Source organism: Brachycentrus maculatus, unplaced genomic scaffold (genome assembly GCF_059751285.1).
Source record: "Brachycentrus maculatus isolate JH-2025_06_01 unplaced genomic scaffold, ASM5975128v1 h1tg000865l, whole genome shotgun sequence".
Classification (NCBI taxonomy): Eukaryota; Metazoa; Arthropoda; class Insecta; order Trichoptera; family Brachycentridae; genus Brachycentrus; species Brachycentrus maculatus.
The window spans coordinates 74,176-92,325 of record NW_028281591.1 but is presented as its reverse complement, the minus strand read 5'-3'; the positions used below and the strand labels follow the sequence as shown (position 1 = coordinate 92,325).

General features: G+C 30.8%; 3 protein-coding genes across 3 annotated transcripts; 1 reads left to right on the top strand and 2 right to left on the bottom strand.

Moving 5' to 3' along the window:
* Window positions 1–539: 539 nt before the first annotated feature.
* Window positions 540–3,934, bottom strand: LOC148299981 (protein LLP homolog). The gene is made up of 3 exons (XM_088275431.1): window positions 3,817–3,934; window positions 2,004–2,200; window positions 540–914 (listed from the first exon to the last, which is right to left on the bottom strand). Exons 2-3 carry the CDS (start codon window positions 2,193–2,195, stop codon window positions 645–647), a joined length of 462 nt encoding a protein of 153 aa, XP_088131557.1. The 5' UTR covers window positions 2,196–2,200; window positions 3,817–3,934; the 3' UTR covers window positions 540–644.
* A 1,483-nt stretch (window positions 3,935–5,417) lies between these two features.
* Dronc (Death regulator Nedd2-like caspase) lies at window positions 5,418–11,754 on the top strand. The gene is made up of 6 exons (XM_088275428.1): window positions 5,418–5,819; window positions 6,413–6,620; window positions 8,497–8,786; window positions 9,420–9,649; window positions 9,950–10,095; window positions 10,915–11,754. The coding sequence occupies exons 1-6, from the start codon at window positions 5,688–5,690 to the stop codon at window positions 11,136–11,138; spliced, it is 1,230 nt and encodes a 409-aa protein (XP_088131554.1). The 5' UTR covers window positions 5,418–5,687; the 3' UTR covers window positions 11,139–11,754.
* Window positions 11,755–12,022: 268 nt separating this feature from the next.
* LOC148299979 (U11/U12 small nuclear ribonucleoprotein 48 kDa protein-like) lies at window positions 12,023–15,675 on the bottom strand. The gene is made up of 7 exons (XM_088275429.1): window positions 15,658–15,675; window positions 14,934–15,070; window positions 14,684–14,840; window positions 14,549–14,611; window positions 14,128–14,281; window positions 13,902–14,052; window positions 12,023–13,452 (listed from the first exon to the last, which is right to left on the bottom strand). The coding sequence occupies exons 2-7, from the start codon at window positions 15,066–15,068 to the stop codon at window positions 13,174–13,176; spliced, it is 939 nt and encodes a 312-aa protein (XP_088131555.1). The 5' UTR covers window positions 15,069–15,070; window positions 15,658–15,675; the 3' UTR covers window positions 12,023–13,173.
* Between the last annotated feature and the right edge of the window lie 2,475 nt (window positions 15,676–18,150).

The following is an 18,150-nucleotide window of genomic DNA, read 5'->3' as shown; positions in this document are numbered from 1 at the left end:
AGGAAATAAACCCTCAATACAGGATTCCTGATGCCTAGATATAATGATAATTTTACCTTTTTAAATAAATACAGCTGGCAAATAAAGTAATCTCACTTACAAAAAAAATGTGCTTAATGGCTGCTACTTATGAAACAGTGTTTTTTTTAAAATTTTCATTCACAAATGTGAAACCTGACCCTCCTATCCTTACCTTGTCTTATCCACCCGAGAGTTTCAAACAAGAATTCAATGTGTTGCTATAAGGTGTACAAAAAAACAGCTAAAAATAATCATAAATCCGCTTTGCCCGTAAAAAAAACACAAACATTAATTTTAACTTTCTTGGAAATTTCTCCAGCGTAGGCACCTAGTCTGTATAAATACTTACATACTAGACTGTATAAATACATATATGTATTTTATAAATATAAAAAAAAATTGTCTCATGTTTTTTTTCCAAAATTTAAACTACAGTTGTGATTACTTGCGGTTGGGTAGTTCGGGCTCATATAATTTAATATTATAAAAGGGTTTATTGAGAAGATAAAATAATAATATTAAAAATTTATCCTTGTATTCCTTTATAATACAATTGACATGTTACAGTAAAATAACAATATAGATTCAACAAGAAATTAGTGGTTTAACTTGTCTCCGATAAGTTACTTCTTGTAATTTCTTTTTTTGGACTTATTTTTTGATATCTTGCTATGGTTGTTTTTTTTGTTATTCTTATTGACCGGTTTTTTATTTGCCTTAATTTTCCTTTGATGCATCCAAACTGGGTATTGTCCATACTGATCTCTCATAGTTTTAGTATTATAAATCCTCGGTTCTGAATCATCGCTCTTTTGTACAACAACATCTTCTTCCATATCTGAATCTTCGTCCTGCTTTATTATCTTCATTGTGGTTTTATTACTTTTAGTTTTCTGAAATAAATTCAAACATCGCATCAAGTCATTAACAGTTTACTTAAAATATTTATGAATTTATTTTGGACAATTCTATACATGCTTTTTATTAATTGTAGGTATCATTGGTTTAACCGCAAGCCTACGGTACCCTTGATATGAAGTGCCCAGTTCCTTTAGATATTAAACATTAAATTTGTATGAAGACACTTAAATAATAAGGTCAAATCAATAAAATAGTTTACTATACCACTTGATAATAAAAAAACAAAAACATTTTTTTCCTCCAATTTGTGTTAGATTTATTTGTAAATATGTCATTCGTGACGTAAATAGTGTAAAAAGTTATTTTATATATATTTTTTAGTTATAAAACCCATAGGTTTATTTGTTAATATCAATTTGTATTATCAACAGAGGAAAGTGGATCATCAAATTCGAGAGGTTGTTAAATTATATTATATTTCTTGAATGGTTTTTGCGGATACTTTGTGGCACATTTATTTTGTGGCAAACTTTACAAAATTAAACTAGAACTTTGTTTTTATTTTATTTTTATTACTTTTCTCCAACCGACAAAAACCTTGTCATGTTCAGCGATGGACATGTACATCACGGTTTCCACAAGAACCTTGTCATCCTCAACGATGTACATGTTTATCCCTGAAGATGACAAGATTTTTGTCAAAACCGGTTGGAGAAAAGTATTAAAAAATAAGGGTTTAAAACAAAGTTCTAGTTTTATATTTTCTCTGCCTACCCCTGTGAAAGTGGCATGATGGCTAAGTTCTTTTAGAATATTTTTGTACATTACCAAAGTAGTGAGGAGCTTCCATCATTGAAGGATAATTTTGAGTTCAAAGATGGAAAATGTTTTTTTTTTTTAATAAAGAAAACTACACTTAATCCCATTTTCCATATTTTTTACTCAGCGTGGAAAATTTTTAAACTAATACCGCCACGAAAAATCTTAATTCAATGTTGACTTAAACTAAGATTGTAACCTTAAACACGCTACAAACTTAAAATATGGCATAATTACCACTGTTCGTGGAATATTTTTTAAACTAAAACTTGCCAATTAAGTTTGCCGAGCTATAAACTAACCTTTATAGTTTCAGTGTCAACTGTTAAAGTTATAGTATTAATGTCTTCCATGACAGCATCTTGAGTGGCTTTATCATTATCTTCTGTAATTCCGAGAATTTTTTTCAGTCGTGCTAATTCCTTAACACCATATCTTTCGCGTTTGACTGCTCGGCACTTCCTCCTCCACTTGCTGCGCAGTGATTTGGCCATTTAGACTAAAAGAATGACACCAAAAAACATATTAAGCTTTGGAAGTTTCTTCAAATATTCCATATCGCTGTGAATGAATTACAAATACACCATTTTTTTGTTCTTAGATTAGTTAATCTAGATCACAATTAAGTATCTATTAACATCAGAAATATTATTTGCCATTTTGCTAATTAAATAACAACTTCGAAGACAGCTGAGAATTATAATTGTTAACACGTTGTCGTCGGGACACGGCATTTGCCGTTTTTTGCGGACTGTCGGTCAACTGCGGGACACGGCAAATGCCGTTTTTGTCGACTGTCGGTTATCGGCGGGAAACGGCAATATACGGGTTTGTTATCAGCGTGAAATAAAACGCGTTGAAGTTTAATCTGCTACCTGGGTGCTAGGCGACAGTCTGTTGACGTTATTTGAGATGCCTTGTCCGGATTGGCTAGTGTGTCGCTTGTAAAGGCATCGCCAGAAATCTAGAGTTTTTATGCGATCTCAATTTCCAGTTTAGTTTGAGTCATTTCACGTATTGGACTATTTTTCATACCGCTTGGACTGTTTTGTTTACTGTTTGGTGTTTTTTATTTGAATTTATAAGCATTGTATAGGGAATGATACCTCGGAGGGGAAGACTATTTTTTAGAGTTTACAATGCTTCTAAAATTGTGAAATACGGAATACTTAATTAAAAATTATGATTATACTTTATTTTTGATGATCAAATGTCATATATGATTTCTTTGAAAATTTCAATCGAAAATATTATTTGGTTTAGAAATTGTGTCAATTTTAAGAAAGCGATATATTTTTGCGCTAATCACGAAAAACGTCCGCTATAGGCTACAGTCTATTGTTCGAAGCGCCCGACTACAATGTGTTAACATGGGAATCTGAGACAACTGGAGTATTTTTGTAAATTTTATAAATATAAAATTACTAACACTCCTTATCGTTCATCTTTCACTTTCAAGTGGTATTACACAAAGTGAACGACGAATGATAAAGAGAGTGTTATAGTACCATACCACAAAGTTAACAATGCTTTTAACACATTGACTACCAAAAGCCGACTAGTCTGCTTTTCGCTGTCAAACGTAAATGACCGAACACCGATGAGTCGGTTTTTCTACCCTACATATTGGAAATAATTCTCACACTTACGCAAATCACTATATCGATTTCAAAGTTAAACTATTAATTTAAAATTATGATATTTACTACGAACTAAAAATTAAATTAAATAAATAAGCACTACTATTTGTGAAAATGATACATTTTGTAGAGAATATTAATTGAGAATATTAATAAATACAAAATGTTTCTAGAATGAATCACAATACGACACTTTTTGCTCATAATTTCAACTGCCACTTGTTAAATCATAAATATTATTTTACGACCTTGAGTGAGGGTGAGTATTCATTGGAAAAATCATAATGATCGAACGATTGGTACAGAAATTATGTATGTTTTTGTTAAAATGTGAATTTTTTGCTAGTAGTACAAATTTGCATTGTATTGGAGTAGTCAAAAAAATTCGTAAGTAAATAAAGTGTTAATAAACAAAATGTATATTTAGATATTTACATACAATGAAATATTATTATATACACGTTAAAAACTATACCTGATTTATACGAAAGTTATTCTTAGTGGTTAATGAATATATTCCCAAGCACAATCGAAATATAAATAATGATTTCACTTTGACAAAACAAGCATGGCAGACGGAATATCAGTAAAGGAAAGAAAAGTGAGGTCGCGTTCTTAAACATCGATCAAGGATCGCCAAAGACCACAGACTAACACTAATTATATACCAAGTGAGACTAGCACCAATATTATACCAAATTGAGTAATTTATAAAGTGAAGCGCAAAGATTATATTAGTGAAACCTTTTTGCGTAAAATTTTCCACGGAAACTTAAAGTATTTATTAATTACTTATAACATAAAAATTAAATCCACTAATCCGCAGAAAAGACAATTAAGTTTTTACTCCTAATAAAATATATAGATGGTTTTGCATAAATTGCAATAGCCATGGCTAAAATATTGTCGATTGGACGTTAAATATTTTTTTGACTAATCCTAAAATTATTGGATGTAGAACTAAAATATGTTATTTATATCTCACAGAGACAATGCATGTTTTTACATGAAGGGATATAAAATTCAAGCATTTGATGGTTTTATAACCTGTCATCGGGTGGTTTATGTGATCTGCCTATGTTCTTTACTTGTTTTTTTGGAAGTTGTACTATCTATCAATTATAATATCTCAATGCAAATTCGTGTGCTTGTTTGGAACATGGTATGTGTGCTGTAAGTAATGTTAGTTTACATGAAAAATATTATTGATGGGCGTAGTTTTGTTCGCTTATTTGGCAGTTTAGATCTTTTAAAATTTTAGACGATTTTTGCTGAGAATTTTCACTTTTGAATTACTTGAAATAAAATAATATTGGAAATTAAAAAAAAAACATGCTTATGAAGAATATTATTATGTAATGGATCTTACCACGTGGTAGAACAATTATATAAAGTGGGATTGCGGCGTACCGTAGAAAGAATAAAAAATAATTATAAAACCTGAAACGTTTGTCATATAGCTACAAAGGGTTTTCAATAAACATCTGAAAAAAATTATGATAGAATTGTTTTACACTCGTAAAAAATTACACAGGCCAACAAAATGAAGAAAAAAAAATGGTGCCGGAAATCCAACAATTGATAAGGTTAATTGATGTTAGTTCTGATAGTAGCCAAAAATAAATAAATTTATCTTTAACGGCCAAAATAGAATTTTCCCATTCAAACTAGAATCGAATTGGCCAGATATATACCTGGAATTATACACCAGTGGTGTAGTCGGGCCGGAACGCACCGAAGCGGCTCTCAATCAAGATCTCAAAAAATAGATATGAAAGACAAATTTTGAGAGCCTTTTCGGGTATATTGGCCTGTGATATAATCTTTGGTGTTATTCTGTCTTTTAACACGCAGGGTGATTTCGTGTTGACGTTCATGTCATAAATGTGAAACAGCAGTGTAATATTTGCCAATGTAGTAGTCCTCGTCATTTCAAAATTCATACGTGAACGTGATGGACCAGAGACAATACAGTAAAAAATTACAGCCGCCATATGCATTCTGGCTCCGTCTCTAGCCGCCATTACTGACGCATACATTTTTTCTTTGTTATATAAATTTATAGTCTGTGGCTTTGTCTCTGTTTTGTTTTGAATTTACTTTTGACTTTTGCGGTTTTGCCATAATCAGTGCTAACTTTTTGTCGATTTTTTAACATATGCCGTTTTACATTTCCTCCATCTTGCTTATGCAGTCTTTGTTCGCTAGTTAGACTTTTAATCATTAAAGTAATTGATAATATATGAAGTATATATTTCTATTTTAAATATTCTTATTTCTCTTTTATATATAATTAAGTTTAATTAATTAGTTGTCTGAATTTATGAGTTATTGTTAAATAGAACCATGGAAGAAAAACACAAAAGGCTTATCACTGATAATTTCTCATCTCTTGTCGAGCAAACAAATTTACAATATCTTGTGCCTTTACTTATTCAAAAACAAGTGTTTTCTAACAAAATGATGGAACCTTACTTGGTATGTAATCTTCTCATATAATTTAATTTACCTGTTTAAATATAATATTACTACATTTTTATTTTAGTGTGTCCAAATGCTTGTTCACTAATCTGGACTATCTCCAATTAGAAGTTTTTTTTGACATCTCAACATAGATGAAGAAGAATATGAAAGTCTGGGCATTTATAAGCATGTGTTTCAAGAATTTGAGTAGTGTGGTTGTCAATCATGGGTAGAATTGGTGAATGTTACTTGTGTGTAATGGTGGAGACTGACCGGAGCATTTCGTCGTAACGTAACACGTTACGATGCGAGCATTCAGCAATACAGCGAGCCGAGCGCTCCATCCATAGTTTCGGATGTTCGCCGTGAGCGATGTTATGTACAAGGAAATGCTCCGGTCAGTCTCCACCATAAAGAGATCACTTAACCAAGCCTATGACGGTCGTAAGCCCTGTAAATGCCCAGATTTTTTAAGTGATCACTTTACACATGTGCAACATTCACCAATTCTACCCATGATTGACAACATTGATTATTATTAGTCTTTATCTATGTTGAGTGTCAAAAAAAATATGTAAACATAATTGTTTATATGTGTCTGTTTAAAGGATGATTCCAAAGATGTCCGGATTCGAAAATCACGACTTTACTCCGATTTACAAAGACGGGGACCAGAAGCGTTTGATAAATTGATTGAAGCTCTTCGCGAATCTGGACATTGGTCCCTCACTAAACTCTTGGCTCCAGAACATGAACTGAATACACATTTTATTAGTATAAAAGAAGAAAAGAAGACTCTCCCTAAGAAATATCCAGGTCGGCTCATGTTTTCAGCGTGCATGAATTTAACAAATAATTTGTAAAAATTAGTTTATTAAAATATAAGCAGAAAATATAATGGTATGGATCTCTAGTATCTGTTTTTTTTTCAATGCCGCAATGTTGTAAACATGCTATTTTTTCTTCTGTATATCGCCTAATATCTTAATGTGATAACATTTGTTTTAAGTTTAACCCATTGCACCACTAATAAAGATGACATAATTTGTTCATACAACACACTATTTAATTTTGACACATTTTATTTATTACAATAACATTAAGACTAAATTACACACAAAATAAAAATAGTAAAACATAAAAGCATATTTTTGTTGTTGTTTCTCAGCTAGATCATTATGGCTCATCCTCAGGTAGTTTTGGAAGAGTGTGATAAGCCTTAAAGCATTTTGAGTTATTGTCAACTCAGGTTCAATGTAAAAAAATCACTTAAAACCGGTGAATCGCCAGCTTTGTGAGTCAAGTGACAAATTGACCTTAAATGGCAATTCGCCGGCTTTGTGTTGCAATGGGTTAAAAAAAGTGTTTTTAAAACTTACAATGAACACAACTTTAATAGTTGTCTCTGTAAGTGATAATGTTTCTGATGGCATTACAGCTTTGATGCAATTTGAAATATTGGCAATGTGCTAATGACACACAACATATGATAACACTCAGGGTATGAAGGGTCGAGAAAATCTAAGAAATTTAAAAAGGAAAACTAGTTCATTTTTTTAATATAATGTAAACATAGAATGTAGACAATAATTGTCACTATTTTTATATGTGGCCACTTGTTAAACCACAAAGAATCAGATAATCATTACAATAAATATTTACTTATCAATATTTTTGTCTGAAAATAATACATTTTAAAACAACATGGCATTTCAAATATGACTTTTGAATCCCATTCCTTAATACTTTTAAATGTATGTTATTGAGTAGTTTTTTTTCTTTCTGCTTCTAATATTGTAAGATATTTTATTAGTTATTTTTATTAAATAAGAAATTTGGTGGTGAGTAAATATAGGTGTAGTGAGATCATATATTTTTACTGGTATAAAATTATCTGGATATTACACAGAATGGTAAATTAAATTAATGTCGGTAAAAGAATTTTTATTTATTTATTGATTTGGCGTTTAATTTGTAGAACTCCATTTTAATTTATGTATTAATTTTAAATCAAACACAGATTTTTTGAGTCTACTAAGTTGTATTTTATTTACAAAAACACATAAAAAATTATATTGTGACAATTGTTTCGCCTTGTTAGGGCATAATCAAACGAATTCGTTTAATAATGCCCTAACAAGGCGAAACAATTGTCACAATATAATTTTTTATGTGTTTTTGTTAATAAAATACAACTTAGTAGACTCAAAAAATCTGTGTTTGATTTAAAATTAATACATAAATCGGTAAAGGAAACCTGTTTACATTTTTACAAAAAGTAATAATATTTTTGAATAATTAGATAATATTAAGGCCTTACTCGCAAACATATAATTCAGTAAGCGACCGGCTGCAATAGGGGCCACACGTCTCCACGCCCATTTTTTAAACAATATATTAATTTTTTTTTAAATATACATGTATTAAAAAAATATTTTTTAAATCCTTACCTTCCAATAACTCTTTTCTTTTCAAAACCATATATTTATTTCAAAGAAAAACTTATATTTTCAATACAAAAACGATGTTTTAAGTACAACAAAAAAACAGTTACGTTTAATGTTAGCTGGGTTCAAAGAAAATTAAGTTGTGGGCTATTGATTGCCGCGCCTTAATAGAGAACCTTTTTCATAAAATACTAATCGATTAACATAATAACAGAACTCAAGAATATTGTAACTTTTCTTTTCAGATATGCCATCAAGCTCTAGAGCTCCCACCCAGTTATCAGCGGGTGATTATGAAGTATCACAAATTAAGGTTATCAAGTCCAAAAGTTTTGGAGTGAGTACAAATCCAGAAATAATGTGCTACAGTATGAAGTCTAGAAAAAGAGGAGTGCTTTTAATGATCAATAATATTGAATTTCCAAACCCAAATGAAAAGAGACTGGGTGCATTAAATGACCAAGAAAATTTGCGAGAACTATTCACACAAATTGGATTCCATAAAATAATTATTCACAATAATAAAACAAAATTGGTAAGTTAGAGATAATTGTCTTTTATTTAGTCATCTTCAATCGACAACGGGTCAAATTACTTAATAGTCAGTAGTATCTAAATCATCGATTTATCATTAGCCCAAACCGCATGACGTTGAAATGACTATGCCTTGAGTAAGTCTAGTGTACATAAGTGTCGGGCTGTGGTCCCGTGGTTAGTGTCGCGGACTCTTAAGTCAGAGTTTCTCAGTTCGAACCCACTCTACCACAATCAGATACCTATTTATAATAATGAGCCGCTTAGGCTCACAGAAATAGTATGAAATTGAAATATTTGTGTGAATAATGAAAAACATAAATATTTCCCTTTTTAAAAAAAAAATATATATATATATATATATATATATATATATATATATATATATATATATATATATATATATATATATATATATATATATATATATATATATATTTAACGATTCTTTAACTGTTTAAATGCTGAACGCAATACTAATATAGTACGATATATACTCTGAAATGAAAATTAAGAAATACTAATTAAACAAAACATTGGAATGGCTAAGTATCAAAATATGTTTATATATTGTGTATTTTTGTTTTATTTTAGATTATTCTTTATTAAATTTCTTAATTTTTTGTTGTTGCAGGAAATGATTGACATAATAAGCAAATTTGCTGTTTCGGATATTTTAGAACACACAGATTGTGTATTTGTTATAATTGCTAGTCACGGAATATCAAGTGAAGATTCAGAAACACGTATTGTTGCATCAGATGATGACAATATTCGGACAAATAAAATTATCGATATGTTAAATAGTAAGAATTGTCCTCTCCTGCACAATATTCCCAAAGTGTTCATCTTTCAAGTTTGCCGGTGAGAATTTCTTGTTAGTTATTACGTAATTCGTCATTATTCGTGAATTATATGAAAATTATACAATAAACTAGTATCTAATTGAAATGTATTAAATCTCAACCAAAACAATACATAATATTATTACTAATGTCATTAATTTTATAAACCTGTCGGCTTATCGATATTCCAACAACCTAAATTACGAAAACGGGATTAGAATATACATAACAATAAGCTTCCATCGAATCTGGAATTCGCAAATGTGGAGTTTTGATGGTACACTAAGTTATATTTTATTATATGAAAATTTATTTCTAGGGGTTATGCTCTGGACTTTGGTTCCCAATCTGAACCAAAAAATCAACCTGTAGCTTTAAATCGACGCACTCAGATAGATGGTAAAAGTGACAATGTTACTATGAGAACCTATTCTGATATGTTGATTGCTCATTCTACTGTTCCAGGTATATGTAATAAATATATTTATTTTGTAAATTTAATGAATGCCATTGTAAAAAAAAACATTAAAAATCTTGTATTTTATATCTAAAGCTGGGTACTGTACTATGTAGTATGCTGGCACTGGGCATGTAGCACTTCAAAACATCTTTAATGGGGACGTTGCGTTTGCAACAGCCACAAACACACATGCTCCATAGTGTGCTCTGTCAAACTGTCATCTGAATTGGGGACAAGTCGCAATGTCAGAATGCAAGTGTTCTATATGCAAAAAAAAAATGTGGGAATATTCCCACATACTTTTTAAATTTAATTAAAAACTTTGGCCATATGGCCAAAGTTTTTAGTATATTTTCAAGCTCATATTCCCGTACATGGTTTTTGCAAATATAACAATTGTATTCTGACACCGCACAGTCTTGTTACATTTTAAAGGATTATTTGATAGAATATTATAAAAGGCCAATTTCTACAAAAATGACTGTTATGATATTTGAAATTATTATAAATTTCAAAACAAATGCCCTAAATGTAAAATGCTGTCACCGTACAAGAACATGATATGCTCAATCACATATTGGCAGTGCATTCGCTGTCGAAGCAAACATCTGTGTATGTAACGTGAACCGTGTGAACATGCCATTTATCCAATTTAAGCTTCCTGATGGAACACACATTCTATACAATGGCAGAAAAAAGAATAATATCTAGTGGTATAAACAAATATAAAATTGATAATTTTTATTGATACTTGCCATACCACAAATCTTGTAATGTTTTTTTTGTTTTTAACTTACAAACTTTCAACTGATCTTTTATTACAGGTTTCGCATCACATCGGGATACGGAGCTTGGCTCATGGTATATGATATCTTTATGCAAAATATTCATGGAACACGCTCACCATTCACATTTAGAGGACCTACTCAGGATGGTGGATAGTCATCTTAGTGATATTCCATTAAAACGAGGATCCCTACAAACATCTTCAGTGGAAAATCGAGGGTTTAATAAGCATTGTTATTTAAATCCAGGTCTGTTTGAATGAACCAGATTACATAGTTAAATGTTAACAAAATACAGGCATCTTCTGTTACCACCCCAGATTATAAAATATAATGCCTGTAAAACCTTTAACCATAAAATTCAATTTTTAATTATACAACAGAAATTATGATATATGATTGCTTCACATGGTAAAAAAAGTTATAGATATTTGCTTCTCCAGTAAGCCTCCCATTTTATTTAATAACAATTTTCCGATTCTTCAAAAGGGCATTAGAAGGAGGTATATAAATGACCCAGAATGGTATCAGAGATAGTAGTGTGCATATTTTTTATTGTTATCATTTTGATGTCTATTGACTGTGGATAAGTAAAACTGCAGAAATAGGGATATCTGTATAACGTGGTGCATTTTAGGGATTTATAGATCCGGATTTTGAAATAGTAAAGTAGCAAAAAATCGCTGTTGATTGTACGCAATGTTACAATCTGAGCCTGATGGAACTTCATAAAATTATCATAATTGAATTGGCAATTATATCCAGAACATGAAAATAAGAAAAAATCTAAAAAGAAAGATACAGAAATAACTTTTGTCATAGCATTTTAATTTGATTTTTTTTTTAAGAAATGAAATTAACTGATGAAAAAAAAAAAAATAGTATGAATGTTGGTGTCATATTACTAAGCTATTTATTTTCTTGATTATTTTAAAACAAATCAAACAGTAAAATCATTAATTGGTTCCTCAGATATAGATAAGTAAAGTTTCTCAAATTTAATTTAAGGAATGTAGAGAATGTATTTTTGTACTTTTATAGTATATGTACTAACATTTTATATATTTATATTCTTGTTAATTAAATTTTATAAAAAAATATACCTACCACATATTATGTGTATTAAAAATAATCAAAACAAATAAAATTTAAAATAATTCATTTTTATTTATTCTCTTAATAATGTTGTGTTATGTTTTTTTTGTTCATTGACAAATGTGTTGGCGTTTAAACCTTAAAGGGATGCTCACCTCAAGGCATTTCAAAAATCAAATAAGTATTTAAATACACACATAGCTCGTAAGAAATTTATTTGAATAATAACACACTAAGGACGGGAAAGGTATTTCTACCCGTTCGGTCGATTAATGCTTAAGGAAAGGATGGGTATTTTTACCTTCTGCGCCGGCCTCATTTCAAAGGCTTTATGCCTAGAAGGATATTTTTATGTTTTTATATGAATATTATATACCAATTTTTTCATTAAGGTCTTAACTATGTATATGTACATATTTATCAAATCCCATCGCCAGCGGTCCACAGGCTGTCCTTAGTGTGATAACATATATAAGATAACAACTATAGTCTTTTTCTACATTTATTTTATTTGACCAGTGAGCGGGCTTCATCGTTACCGACATCATCAGACTGGTGGGAAGGCTAGACAAAATTTTACATTATATACACAACTAGGTAGGGGTCAAAAACCATGATTTTATATCATTTTTGTGAAAAAAATAATTTAAGTAGTGTATTATATGTAATATGTAATAATTACATATAAGTTATGGTAAGAGTTTAAAGTATGATTTTATATAATTAGAATTAGGACAATGGTCAAATAAAATAAATGTGGAAATAACTATATAGTTGTTCATTTATTCAATAAAATGCAGTTCCACCAAGAAATGTGAGTACAAAGAAAACTTAAATCTTATAAAGGATAACAGTAATATTTAAATAAATATTTCATAGTAGGTTTCACTCCCATAAATGAATCAAAGTTTATCTTTGTATCACTTTTTTTACATCTAAATATAGATGAAGAAGAATATAGAAGTCTGGGTATTTACAGGGCTTACAACCTGTCACAGGCTGGTTATAGGATCACTTTACACACATAACATTAATCATTCTACCCATGATTGACAACCGTACTATTCAAATTTTGAAAGTCATGCATATATGATCAATCTCATGTCGTTCCTTGATTGAGTTCACCACAGCCATCTATGATTGGATTTAGAAACCTTTTATTTAAAAGAGACCCTTTTTATTTGTATGCAAGTAGTACCAATCTTAAAACTTTTCTCTGTTATATTTTGAACTTTCCTTGGATTTCCGAGCATCTTCATTATGTTTATAATATTTACTTTCCGAACATTTAATCAAACCATGGATTTGGTTTTTATGTCTTTCCTTTGTGGATTTATTTTCTCTCAAGTCGACAGAGCTATCGTTTTTATTTGGTTTTTCTGAATAGCTTTTGATTTTTGTATCAATTTTATCTTGAAATAATTTATCAGTAGAAGATTTCCTAATTTTTTGATCATTGATCATGTCAACATACGAAGCCATCTGAAAAAGTTATTGTAAAAATAAAAATGGTTGAAATATGGCACAAAATCACACCGGAATTTTGAATAATTTTCCGAGTAAAACACTACACTGTATGTTTAAAATTCCATATTTTTCCAGAAAATGATGAAAACTTTTGAAATTTTACTATGTGACGAAATAAACTTAGATCAAATGAAAAGACTAAATTCTTCTTCTAACCCTTATTCGCACCCAATAGGGCATAGGGTGCTGCATACTATAGAGTTTTTTCTTGATTGTTTCTTACATGAAGGCAAGGTGATCAATCCTTTGCTTCAGGTACCAGTCTAGTGTAATATTTAATAAAGATTAGAGAGAAAATAACTAATATTTAATCGAACTCAGGGCTTTCAGCATGGTAGCTAAACATAAACACTACGGAGGCGGACAAATGAGGCTAAATATAAATCCAAAAAAAGGTATCAAACCTGATTTCCGATAACATCTCTTATTATTTCAGTGTAAGTTTTAGATTTGGTAGACACTTTATATTTTGTCCTCCGCCTTTTCATGTCTCGTGTTTCAGCGAGTTCTTCCAACAGTGATTTAGAATTCTGTGATTGTACTGATGGATTTTTCCTAAATGAAAAAAATAAGAATTTTAATACCAAATCATTCCCAAGGTGCTGACTAACCGTAATATCCGTAACTTACATCGTAAACTTATGTTTATCGTCATCATTTTGAGAAGGTGTCTGCGATATGACATAGTCATACATTGCTCTGCGTTCATCCGCTGTAAAGGATGCAGTGAGTCGATCAGCGGTAAGGGGTGTCGGTCGTTTATCATCTAACAAATCACTCACACCTGCAATTATTGAAATATATACTGTCAACTTTTACAAACCTACTAACTTTTACAAACATGTCCGTTACTACTGTTTGGCATGCTCCATTTTGGTTATATCAGCATCAATAAGGTCCCTACACATATTTATCTACAAACTTGCATTGCATTGGCATTAACATCATAAAATTTAATACTTTGTAATTTATGCTTTTGTGCTTTTCACTGCCTGCGGAAAATTTATTAAGTACTGTTAAAATAAATCACTAATTTTAAAAACTGTATTACCTGCATTAAAATAAGGATCTCTCCTGGATTCATTTATAAAAATTGAAGTTCGTAATGATGGGTCTGAAATGACAATAAGAGAAAAAAATTATGGGTTGTAAGGCATTTTCATAATTCATTATTATGGAAGCTTACCGATTGTAATTGGGTTTGAAGATATACTGTCAGGCAAAAGAATATCTTTTTGATCATAGCCTTCAGAAATTAACTTGCATTTTTGGTGGTGTTTATCGATTTTCTTTTCTGACAGATAATGTGAACCATCAACAGAACACTGCATTTTTTTAGTTGGCTAAAAAAAATCAAAAATTAATGTCTCGAATTTCTTACAAGTTTACTAAAACAATATATTCATATTATGGTCACATTATTTATGGTTATTTACCTGATAAACAGATTTTAATTTCTCAATATTCCAACCTAGTGACTGAAGGATGACTAGGTTTTCATTTTCCACATCTTGGACAAATGATGTGATATCGTCTAGTGCTTTTAAGCGTCTCTCTAAATCAATTTCCATTTCTGTTTTGGAAAAATAAGTTAAATTAAATGATTTTGTAAAATAAAACAACTTTGTTTTTAATCACTCTTTTATTGGTACATTTTTTTTCTAACCGGTTTCTACAAGAACCTTATCATCATCAGGGTTAAACATGTACTCGTTTAGTTTATGTTTAACCCCGATGATGACATGGTTATTGGAAAAAATATGTACCTGTAAAAAAAATTGTTAAAAACAAAGTTGTTTTATTTTATAAAGTTTATAAAATGTGCCACAAAGTCTGCCATAAAATCTGCGAAAAACATTCTAGAAAAAAATAATTAAATTAATTTGAATCCTTTCACCGGACCATGGGTACGCAATATGAGATACCCAGAGTGTAGGCACTTTCAGTACTAGGGATGCTGGTGACGGTACTACCGGGCTGACAGCTCTTGACCACTTCAGAGATCATGTAGAGTAAATAATTATAATGTAAAGTGTAATGGACAAATCACTTCACAATGTAATGCCGACAAACATAATTAAACTCCGTGTATTGACAGAGGAAGGATATCCCTGGCGCCGGAAATCACAGACAACCCGAATGGCCCAGCATAAGTCCTACCAAAGTTTATGCCTGAATAAAGAAATAAAAATAAATTCTGTTATTTTGTTTACAAAGCATTTTGACAAATTGCTTTGGAGTTTGACATACACCACAGAGACAGACTACTAAGCTACCATATAATATGATCTTTGTAAGCTACTAAAACACACTTCGACTAACCTATCTGGAGAATTTCTGGAAGGTGCCAGTGTCCGATTTATTCGTTTTTGCGAAACCGATTCATCATCCAAAAATATACAAAATTTTACATTTCTTTAGTCCTTACAAAAATCGGTTTACAACAAAGACTAAATAATTTGTGTACATATTTGTGCGAGTGAATTTGACGTTTAAAAAGAAAATACGTTCAAAAACAATATTTGTTCTTCCGATTCAATCAGACCAGTGCTTCCTGGATAATATTATTGTACCTACTTACACCTTCTTCTTGCGGTGCCGTGTCCAAGTCCCCTTGACGTTGGCAATGACTTGAGAAAGTTATTCTATCCTTTGCTACTCTGAATAACTCTTTCGCTCTTTTTATTCCACTCTAAACTGCTGGAGGCAGATAAAATTTTTCATCTTTTATCACGTATGCCATGTAAGAAATAGTGAATTTATTTTTACATTAATTAACAGTTCACGACATACTCTGAGCTGGAGTTTTACAAAGAAATTTTGAATCTGTGACTCTATTCAACCAAAATATGCAAGCATGCGTCCACAATTCGTTTAAGTCTGTTTATTGAACTAACTTTCCGAGTTTACGCTTTGGACCTGTACAATAGTATTAACCACACGTAAAACATATTTGATAATTTTGTTTCTATTTTCAAATTAAGTTCACCGTTACATTTATCTAAAACATATTTTTGCTTGTTTTATTCAGAATTTTGTCTCCATAATTGGGTCCAGAGACGATAAATGCAAAAAATAGTTAAAACGGTCCACGCTCATTTTTCTCTACATCTCACTATCTACATTTTCATTTGAGTATTAAAGTTACCTAGAGTAGTTCAACCTACCAAAAGTCATCCGTTTTGTTTTCTCGATATTTGTTGAGGGATTTTATTTTTCTTCCGCAGTGTCAATAATGCATAAGAACACTTGAAGATCATTAATACTTTTTGAAAGAATCACCGTCTTGTCGGCATATCTTACATCAGAAATTAACTGGCTATTGATGTTCACTGCTTTATAAAGTTTTCTAGGGCTTTTTGGAAAATTTTATTTCGAGAACAGGTGACAAAATATAACTCTGGCTAGTCTGTGACTCTGGCGAACTCCATGTCGAATGTTGCAGTTTCGGTGCTCTCACCACCAAAACGATCTACTTACATAATATGTAATACAATATCCACTTATATTATTTACACAAGTACATTCCTAACCAAAATATTTCATCTCGAGAAGTCATCAAATAAGCGATCTGGGTAAGTAAATGAACGCTGTCCACTGGGTAACTGTCAATTTGAGAGTGACAGCTGTCATCTCAATTCGGGGACGACGTGCACAAATACGACAGTGTAATCTTTGCGCGGTAGAATTGCGACATTCACAATACTCATAAAAATGTGTGACGTGAATTGAAATATTTTTAATCATGATTAAAAAAGCTTAGTGCTTTCATTTCAAGAGTTATAAAAACTGTTTTGTATATGCCGAAACATCGTACAAATTTGTATTCATCCCCCATACCTGTTGAGAAGAATTCAAGCCGCAGACATTTGTTTACATTTGAATAGAAAATTGTTCCTCGAAAGTTAAAAATACTCAAACAAGTTCATTAATGTAGGATTTCATGAGAATTAACAATGAGTTTCCGAACCAAAATATGTATTTTGTTTGTATTTGTCGGGTGTTGTGCCAATGTGATCGTTTTAGAAAAGTTGACCAATAATATAAATGGGATAGCAAATCTCATAACATTTCTTCAATTTATATTCATATCTATGGAAGGATTTCTTTTTACCTCTAAATGTGGTATGAAAAAGTCACCTATTCCGATAAAGGACTGTTCCGTTTTAGTTTTACTTTTTTTTGTTTCAAGTGTGTGTAATAATTTTGCTTATAATTTTAATGTACCCACTACTCTTCATATCATAATTAAATCTGGATCCCTACTTACAAACATGATAGTTGGGATATTAACGGGAAGACGAAATTATACAAAAGAAAAGTATTTGTCTGTTATTTTAGTTACAATGGGTATAAGTATATGCACATTATCATCTGCTAAAAGTCTCAACGATTCTTCCGAAAGTGATCACACCCATGTTATATGGTGGACTTTCGGAATAACTCTTTTGATACTGGCTCTAATTATAGGAGCATTTATGGGATTGTTGCAGGAAGATTTATATAAGAAATGTGGGAAATATCCAAAAGATGTTCTTTACTATACCCATCTTTTGCCGTTACCATTATTTATGTTTTTGTATAGTGATTTACTGACTGCTCTAACTAACTGCAGAGATTACGTTCCTGTCCAGTTTCCACATATTGGAAATA